At 33.4% G+C, this 9,581-nt stretch overlaps 2 protein-coding genes across 12 annotated transcripts; both read left to right on the forward strand.

Annotated features, from left to right (window-relative positions):
• Positions 1 to 817: 817 nt before the first annotated feature.
• Positions 818 to 5,891, forward strand: LOC123916590. Of its 11 annotated transcripts, none has more exons than XM_045968073.1 (7): positions 863 to 1,451; positions 1,541 to 1,702; positions 2,259 to 2,352; positions 4,070 to 4,126; positions 4,437 to 4,528; positions 4,834 to 5,250; positions 5,332 to 5,891. In XM_045968073.1, exons 4-7 carry the CDS (start codon positions 4,096 to 4,098, stop codon positions 5,431 to 5,433), a joined length of 642 nt encoding a protein of 213 aa, XP_045824029.1. In that variant the 5' UTR covers positions 863 to 1,451; positions 1,541 to 1,702; positions 2,259 to 2,352; positions 4,070 to 4,095; the 3' UTR covers positions 5,434 to 5,891. The 11 variants fall into 11 exon arrangements, 9 of the variants coding, with proteins under 9 accessions (XP_045824033.1, XP_045824029.1, XP_045824032.1 ...); XM_045968071.1 differs by lacking the exons at positions 4,070 to 4,126; positions 4,437 to 4,528 and adding exons at positions 1,777 to 1,854; positions 2,059 to 2,104 and having other exon boundaries at positions 913 to 1,451; XM_045968076.1 differs by lacking the exon at positions 4,070 to 4,126.
• Positions 5,892 to 8,995: 3,104 nt separating this feature from the next.
• Positions 8,996 to 9,581, forward strand: LOC123916115. The gene has a single exon (XM_045967487.1). The coding sequence runs from the start codon at positions 9,221 to 9,223 to the stop codon at positions 9,455 to 9,457; it is 237 nt and encodes a 78-aa protein (XP_045823443.1). The 5' UTR covers positions 8,996 to 9,220; the 3' UTR covers positions 9,458 to 9,581.

A 9,581-nucleotide genomic window follows, 5' to 3' on the forward strand; every position in this document is an offset into this window, starting at 1 on the left:
TTGTTTTTCTCTTCTTTTTCACATCTTCATAATAAAGATGCAATCAAGGTTATGGGTTGTTGATTTCATGGTTTCTTCTTTTTCTTCGTCTTCATCATCTTCTTCCATCTTCACAGATCTGAACCTTAGCGCTCTGATGCCACTGATATGGTTTTTTGTGTTTTTGGTATTGCGGAATTTGGTAGGATGTGATTTTAGAGAGAAAACTCTCCCCAAGTATAGGGTTATATGAAGAAAACTAAAGTTCATGTTTTATTCATCATGCTTATGGCTCTATTTATAGAGCTACATAAAAACAAATCAAATATCTTTATATACTAAAGGATGAGTGGTTTTTCAAGCACCAAATGCAAACCCTAAATCCTTGTCCAATCAAAACCATACATTTTTTTATGTTGCCCAATCACCAAATGCCATCTATAGGGTTTCATCTTTAGGTTTTTGGTTTCTTTTAGGGTTCCATGGTTCCTTTTAGGGTTCAACCCTAGCTCCTTGCTTCCCTTGAAACCCTAATGGTTTCACCCAATCACTACTTGGCACCTATACAAGCATGGCAAATCATGTGTTGACACTTATAACTCATTCATTCAATGATCATGATACAAATGCCAAACTAGGAAGTTTGATCTTCATCATGTGTCTCATATGATATATCAATGTATCCTAACATCTAGTGCTTTGATCATCATGTATGTGTACACATTCACAATTTTAACTATGATCACATGATGTAATCATTGCTCTTGCATTGTTCTAATTGGTTGCATGTTGACTATTGACCTATAAAACTTTTCTAGAATATTTTATTGTTTATGGGTGTAATCATTTTATCTACTTTTGTTGGTAATGTTTTACTTGTGTCAGTGAACAACATATCTTATCATCTCAGCAAAGTATAAGCTGTGTTTTGCTATGTATTATGCTTAAATATGTAAGAAACATGTAGTATTGTATTGAAGCATTCATAAACTCAAAACTGTCTTCTCTCCCATTTTTTCTACTCTATTTTTCTGGTTTTATTCTATTTGATGGTTTATGCAAACAATTGGCTGGTCACATGGCATGATGTCATCATGATGTAATGCAATGATCAATTTCCTGGTTTATGCAAACAATGGGTTGTTTGCTGGTTTATGCAAACAGTGAGTTTGACATCAGATAAATGAAACCTAAATACACATTAGGAGCTGCTGCCTCTCTTCTTCATATTTGGGGAATTTGACAGAAAAAAAATACAGAACATGGAAAGTGAAAAAACGAGAGAGAGAGAGAGAGAGGGAGAGAGAGAGAGAGAAAGAGAGAGAGATTGGCAGAGGAGGGAGTTGCTAGCAGTGGTGCTCCGGCCGGAGATGGCGGTGGCGGAAATCTCTCCTTTTCCTCTTCAATCCAACTTCTTCAATCACCGTTCGCCATTATCGACGGTCCTAAAAGCTCCGCCGCCGGCAATCCAGGTTTCTACTCTCTCGATCTTCATTCTCTTCGATCTATACTCGATCTGGTTTTCTACTCTCTCCCTCTAACTCTCAATCTTTGCATGTAGATGAGATCGTGAAACTGCTTCCATTTTTGTTCGGACAACTTTCTGCTTCTTTGGTTCCTGCAGATTCAAGCAAATCGCTTCCTCATCGGAAGTTGAAGATTGGCGTTGTTCTTTCCGGTGATCAAGCTCCTGGAGGTCACAATGTCATATCTGGAATTTACGGTAATGTGCAATAATGTTGAATTTTCAATTTTATACCAAATCAATCAAATAATTATTCCTTAAATTAATTGTAGTCCATACACTTTGATGCTCATCTCATGGGGCTGTGCAACTACACTTTAGGGAATGAAGAGTTAGAAAGGAAAATAAGAGTGAGAATTTTGGTTGCCAGGGGTGAACCTATATCATATTGAACATATATCATATTGTATAATTTTCCTTATGTTACCTCTTTACTTCTTATGCAACACTTAGATCACTTAGATGCATGTAGATCCTTTTAATTTTGTTGTCCTTGGTGACATCATTTTTCTGGATATACTTATAATTTGTTTAACTTTGCTATGCATTCCAAGTGGTTTATGTTGATGTAAAAGGGAAAGCTACAAATTCTAGCTTAAGGTTAGAATAAGTTCTATAACATAATTAATTCTATTTTAGGACATCTCCAATCATGTCAAAATTAATTAATTTCACCAGTTTACCTAACCCAAAACTGAAACCAAACATCTATTTGTTAATTTTTGTCTAATTTTTAGAAAATTCCTTTTAACAGAGGGAGAACAAGTATGACAGTTGGTGCTTCTATGGTATACCAGCCTGAGCTAAAGAAGGATAAAAGAAAAGGAAAACCACCTGCTCATCCCAAAGTATGCTTTTGTTACCTTGCATTTTACTACTTATCAATAATTTGTGTTCTGCATATGTTTCTCCAATTAATAATCCCTTTTCTAGGTTTCATTTATTATAACTTCCTTTTAATCTATTAGAATTTCTTTGTAAGGTTTCTCCTCTTATGTGTTATGCTTGAGATATTTGGTTCTACAAATCTATGTTCATTCCGGTTTCTGTCATGTCTGCAATGGGAGAAGAACAAATATGTCCTGAAGGACATTGGTCCTATAAATTAAAATGGTGCTCTGGCAGTGGCTATGGGTGATGATAGCATTTATTTTGTTCTTAATGTGCTTACAGGTAGTAATTTGTCATATGCATGTGTGCACAATAACCTTGACAAGACGGAACTGCCTTGAGCTTGAAACTCATGAAGCTTGAGCTTGAAACTCATGCAGAGGATGAATTTGTTATAAGTGGCTCTTATATCTTAATGTTTTTGTTGAGTTTAAAAAAAAAATTATGTCTTAGTTATACATTCAACAATTGCAATGATGAATTTTTTCCAAGGACGTGGCATTTCCTTTGCCCTTGAACTACAATAAAAAATGTTACAAATGAACTTTTTGGAAGATAGATGTCTAATTTGTCTCTTTTAGATTCAATTGTTATATTATATTCACTAAGGTATGTTGTACGAAAAATGCCTGGTAGTATATTATATCATTTTCAAGTTTAATGGTTGTTGTCACATTACATACAAGACCTATTTGTTAGTTGCTGAAAACTGGCTGTATAAGCAATTTGAGCCTACTGATTATGATGTGATCAGTCCAGTTTTAGATGAACCATAAACATTTTTTGTTTTCATAAATTTATCTTTTGAAAATTTCCTCCCTTGCTCAATTCTGCTATGACCGTATACTTGCCTGAAGAAAATGAAAAACACTTACTTTATAGTCCTCTTTGGTCTATCCTTCATGGTTGCTTGCTTATCCATTATTGTTGTGATATGGCAGTGTATTGTGGAGTGACTTATTACACTCCTTATCATTCTCCTATGTATGATGGATTTTTAGTTTTCATTGTTTCAAAACTCTCATTGTGCAAATTGATACTTCTAAAAAATTCTTTCACTTAGGGAGGAAAGTTGGATAATATTCATGTGTAACCAACCTACTTTGAAAAGTATTATGATGCTTAGAGAAACTTCCAGAGAAAGTATATGTGAAGTTTATAAGTTTTGGTGTTATATATTTTGCATTCCAAATTTTGTATAATTTACTTTTGCTTTAATTTTTCATGCAATCGTTGTCTTCTTTCTGATCACTCGGCTTCTTATGCTTTCAATGAGTCTTCAAATTTTCATGCAATCATTGTCATTTTTTGTAAGTGGTGAAAACTCGCGACCACAATCTTTTTGATGCGAAGAGGTTAATATTTTGCGATTTTATTTCTGTTAATTTAGATTTAACAAGAAAGTATGTGCTACACAACTGATATTCTTTAAATCTAATATTTGTTTCTGTTTTGTTTTTGCTTGGACCTAATTTTTTATTTTTTGATAGTCCATTATCGAATGTAAAATAGCCACCTTGGTACCTAATCCTTTGCTTTACTTTTGTTGTAAATACCTTTTAGAGAGGATGAGAGAGTATTGATATTTCTTATGTGGTGTAGTGTATTGTTTCTTATAGTTTTGAAAGTTGCAATGCATATCCTGACTCAAGTTACTTTTTTTGTTATTGTAAGGTTTGATATGATCTTCCTTAATCCCCATGCTTCTTATAACAAGAAGTGTGACTATTGGTAAAGAATATCTTTGTTTTCACTCAATTAGTTTTTTTTTTTGTCAGTTCAATTGAAATAATAGATTGACAACTTTGCTATCAAAATTATTGATTCCAATTTCCTTTCTATTATTCCTCTTTCAAATTTTAAAAGACCGGTCACAAGTTATGTAATTGTTGGGGTAAGGGGGGGGTTGGTTGATCGGTTTTGTTTAGTTTGGCTTTCGAAGGTTCACATTGCAATAGGTTTGAGATTATGATTCTTTGTTATTTTTTCAAAAACAATTGTTGTGTCCTTATTCTTGCTTTAAACTTTTTTTATTGTATAGATATGAACCATCGCTACGACAAGATTAATTCTGATATTCGTCCTTACTCCATGATGACAAGAACAGGGTATATGGAGTACAATCCCATGAAGGTAAGCATCAATGTCTTAGTTGGTATGTTTCCTGTTGATCAGTTCTGAAATTTTAAATAGTATAGCAAAATGTCATTTTTAATTGCTAGACTTGGGTGAACTCACAATTAGTATTTTCAGTTTCAATCAATCCAGGCCAATCTAGCTTGGCCTACCTGTTTTGTTTTCTTGATCATTTCACCATCTTTCCATTTCATTGCTCCTGATATTATGATTATTATGTAGAGTGGATATACACTCACATCATTGCTACAATATATTTAATGATAAAGCTGAAATGGTCTAATGTTATGCTTATTATGTAGAATCGAGGAAAACTACCGGAAATATATGCAAGCGTCATTGGTCAGTACATTGGTGATACAGTTCTTTTACAGGACATTAACGAAAATCAAATCCAAGTAGCTGTATTCAAAAAGAACAATTCACAGATTTATTTCACTCATGGCTGGTCTCGATTGAAAGATTTCTATAACATCAATGCCGGCGCTTGGATTACTCTTTTGTTCATCAGTCCTTTTGTCTTCTTTATTCGGGTACCATACATTACTGGTGTGGAAATCACCTATCCTCATAGGACTCCCCCATATAAACTTGTGTTGGAAAAACCTTTCCTAGAAGCAACTTCAAATGGACCTATTCCCTACTTTGTCCTTCCAAAAGTTTTTACCCACAGTCTTGAAAAAACCCTCACTGCTCCTGATGTTGAGACTGGGACTTTGGTATGTTTCATTTCTCATGCTACAATATCTTTAATACTTTGTATTCATTACTAAATGTTGTGTTGTTTAATTATTCAACAGACAATCTATTGGAGAGGTTTCTGTCAAAATGCACTCCCTAATGAAGAGACTAAACTCAGATTAATTGACTGGCTTGGTAACACCTGGATCACTGTGATTTGAAGTTTGACAATGGCCCTTATATCAGCTGCAAAATTTCAGGACAATGAGGAGATGTTTGCAAGGTACATAAACTGTCCGAGGGTGTAGTTGTTAAATTCGGTGTTACTAAGTCATCTAACAATAGGACTATCTACTTTAAGCTATCCCCTTTCATTGTTGCTAAAACTACCCTGCATGCTCCGTCAACATCCAGCAATCGGAAGAAATTCTACCAAAGTCAGTACTATTATATGCTCTAGATCTCTCTCTAGCTATCCTTCAACTCTAACTCCTCTATCTGTTTTGTAACTTATGCTATAATGTACCAAACAATATTTAATTTCCATCCTTTTTGCCATTAGTGGATCTCAATATCAAGGTCATACTCTTTTAAGGACCATTTTGGTGATGAATGTAAGGACATGTACCATAATTACTACTATTTAACTTTTAATCCCTAATGCTTTTTGTTTGTTCAATGATGTTACCAATTTGATTAATATCCATATGCTTCTTGCTAGCATAATTTGATCCATATCATCCATGGTTGGCAACAACCATGATTGTTATATAAATGCAGTTTCTACAAACCCGTGCATCGCACGGGTCGGTTACTAGTTGAAAAAAAAAAGAAACTAATCCTATAATAAATTCTAAACAAATCTTAAATATTCTAACAGAAATATAAATCATAAACCCTAATATTATTTTATTTCAAATATAAATATAAAACTATATTTAAATATAAAATCTTCCAAAAAAGATATTTAGGCATTATTCCCAACACAAACTGTAGGCTCTTATTATACCGAAAGAGACAGGGATGACAAAAAGAGGGTGCTTAAAAAAAAATGGAATTAGGCGCCCATCTTTTGACTGTTGTCAACTAGTAATCTCTTCAATGTTTGATTCTACTCTATGTTAGAACATTTCTGTGAATGCTATTCTAATCTAAGTGGTCCTATTCTGTGTCCCATGCTAGGAAGTATTATTCCTCTTTTCATTCCAAATTAAAGCCGAGTAGAAATTTAATAAGAGAAGAAAGTCGCGTAAGTCAACAAACAAAAGTTATTATAGCATAAACATAAACAATAGAAGACAATAGAACATGACAAATAACTAACTAGTGACCTTGCCTTAATCTGATTACAGATTGTAGCTTTTATTTAACCACAAAGATTCACAGATTGTAGTTGACCATGACTTTAGTCCCAAAAATAGACGTGTCTGGGCTAGGGAGTATCTTGAGGTGTTGTAAAGAATTTATATCTCTATGATAGTACAAATTATGCAGGGGAACTATGCATCCCATAGTTCAACAGAAAGGATCGAATCTAAATAGTGTTCGGTATACCGTTGCTAGTCTGATATCACTTAAATAGTTAAATAACTCACGCAAGAACATTTGACGGCTACTATGGAGTCGGGCAAAACGATTTCCAGACCTCAAACTTCCTTCTTCTTCATCACACACACGGTACAAAGAAAAGCTCAAGCTCAACCATAATTTATATGCCAAAGCTCAACCATAATTTATATGCCAGTGCTCTCATCGTCCATGTTATATCATTTCGTCATTTCCTTAAAATTATAAAATTCCGTGATAATGATGATCATCAACGTTGCATCTCAGGATGGTGTTTTCTCCTCCGAATATATATCATGCTTTGGTTAATGAATGACCATTGATATGTTACTCTTAAAGGTGTGAGAGGACTATCCACCAAGAGAAGTTTGAAAACACAGCATGAATGTTGAATTTTTTATACTAAAATAATTAACTGTCAGATTAATCTCTATATTTAGTCCCCATATTTTAACGGAAGTAAAATTTTACAAAGTCGGCTAGAGCAAGGTTAATCTCGTTTTAATGGTAACTCCATGAGCATAAACAAGTCTTCCAAGTTGTGGATCGTGCACAAGTGGCGATTTATATTATAACGAATACGAATTTTACAAAATCTATCGTTCGATTGATAGTTTATATTTTATATCATATAGATCATCTATAAAAAAAATTTGAAGTTTTTTGAAAATGATTTGATATGTTATTGAGACTCATCAAAATTAACGGTATTCAATAAAAACCCATAAACCGTTAATTTTGATGAGTCTCAATAACATAGCAAATGATTTTCAAAAAATTCCAAAATTTTTATAGATGATCTATATGATATAAACTTTCAATCCAACAATAAATTTTGTAAAATTTGTATTCGTTATAATATAAATCGCCACTTGTGCACCATGCACAACTTGAAGGCTCGTTCATATTAGACAAAGCCTTCTAGTTACACAAAAAAGATAGTGGGCATGTGCCCGGTGGGCAGTGTAGGTTACCGTGAACGAGCAGTGACCACCTGATGTATGTCGCCATGTTCATATATAGGGTCTGTTTGGTAAAAGTAAGTTATAAGTTAGCTGGTAGCTGAAAAGCTAGCTTATAGCTGATAGGATAACTGAAAAGCTAGCTAATTAAAATTAAAATTTTGGTAAAATTAGCTTTTAAAGTGGTTAATATATATAAAATGACATAATTGATAGTGGGTAATTTCTTTTTTAAAGTGATTAGTTATTAAATTAAAGGGTATAAATGGAATAAAGTGTAAAAAGTTATAAGCTACAAGCTAAAACGTACTTGAAATAGCATCTAAAAAAAACTATAAGCTAGTAAAAAAAAGTTTGTTATCAGATACTTCTAATTTTTTAAAACAAGCTTATAAGACCATCTCCAATGGTGTAGTACCTATTAGGTACTCATGGTACTTATTAGGTACCACCATTGGAGCACAACACATTTTAGTACCTAATAGGTACCACTTCTAATATAAGAACTCTCTCTCTTCTTTTTATGGGACCCACTTTATTTAATATATTCAAAAAAATTTAATTTGGCAATATTATTTTAAATTAAATTTCAAATTTTAATGATGTGGAGTTATTGATGGGACCCATTTTATAACTTTTTAAGAAATGCTCCATTGGAGGGGTTGAGTACCTATTAGGTACTATTATTAAAAAAATAATAAATTGATGATGTGCCTATGTGGGACCATTTAAATACTCAAAAATGGAGTGCTCCATTGTGGATGCTCTAAACTTATATAATAAGTTATAAACTAGCTTATTTGTTTTACTAAGAGACCCGGCACACATAACACAAAAACAAATCAAGGTTACATACCCTCTACCCCACTTTTCACGTTTTAAATTCAATGGGCGCTCCCACTTTCTTCTTATTAAAATATCCACCCACCCAACCCAAACACGTCCTAATCCTATGCCTCACTTTTTTGTCTTTTTACAACGATGTTTTCTCTCCCCACCCCTCGTGATTCTTTTATACCCCCAATATTCCGATTTTGCTCTTACAAAAAACTTCGGTTCGCAGAAACTGAATTTTTTCTAGTACAAATTCAGAGTAAATTTCGGTTTTCAAGGCAAAAAAAACTTCGGTTTCTATAAACCGAAGTTTTTTGCAAGGATAAAATTGGAAATTCATGGGGTATAAAAGAATCACCGGGGTGGAGGAGAGAAAACATCTTTTACAACACAAACAAAAACAATGTGCCGCCACCCACAAGAAAACTTATTTGTTTCACAAACCAAACCACAGCATATCCACTTTCACTCACAATTGGGCCTAATCATGCCTCCAACCTCTTCCTCATCCTTATCCAAAACACTTCCCAAAGTTCCTTCCTATAAATAATTATTCAATCACTTTCTCTTTTTCATCAAACCAAAAAACAATTATATTCCAACATTTCAATCAACCACATATAACAAATCATCATCAATTCACATTATGTCTGACATTGCTATGTTAGTTGCTGAAGAGTATGAGAGAAGAGTCAAGAATTTAAAATCAACAGGTGCTGCTTCTGGTGGTGCTGCTGTAGAAACATGGGAGATTAACATGTTTTCTTGTTATTCACTATTGGTTTCTAAGTTGAAGAATGAGAAGAAGCAACTTGTTCAGTGTGTTTTGGAACCCAAAACTCAGTTTGCTATTGCTGCTTCTAATAACTTCTTTTCTGCTTAGATCAATATTTATTTATACTTACTCTGTTTTGATTTTACTTGTTTATTTTTCTCGAATTTTTATGAAATCTTTTGTACATGGCTATGCTTGGAATTATAATTAAGGGTTTTACTTACTCTTCTAA

The sequence above is a fragment of the Trifolium pratense genome, linkage group LG3 (assembly GCF_020283565.1).
Source record: "Trifolium pratense cultivar HEN17-A07 linkage group LG3, ARS_RC_1.1, whole genome shotgun sequence".
Taxonomy (NCBI): Eukaryota; Viridiplantae; Streptophyta; class Magnoliopsida; order Fabales; family Fabaceae; genus Trifolium; species Trifolium pratense.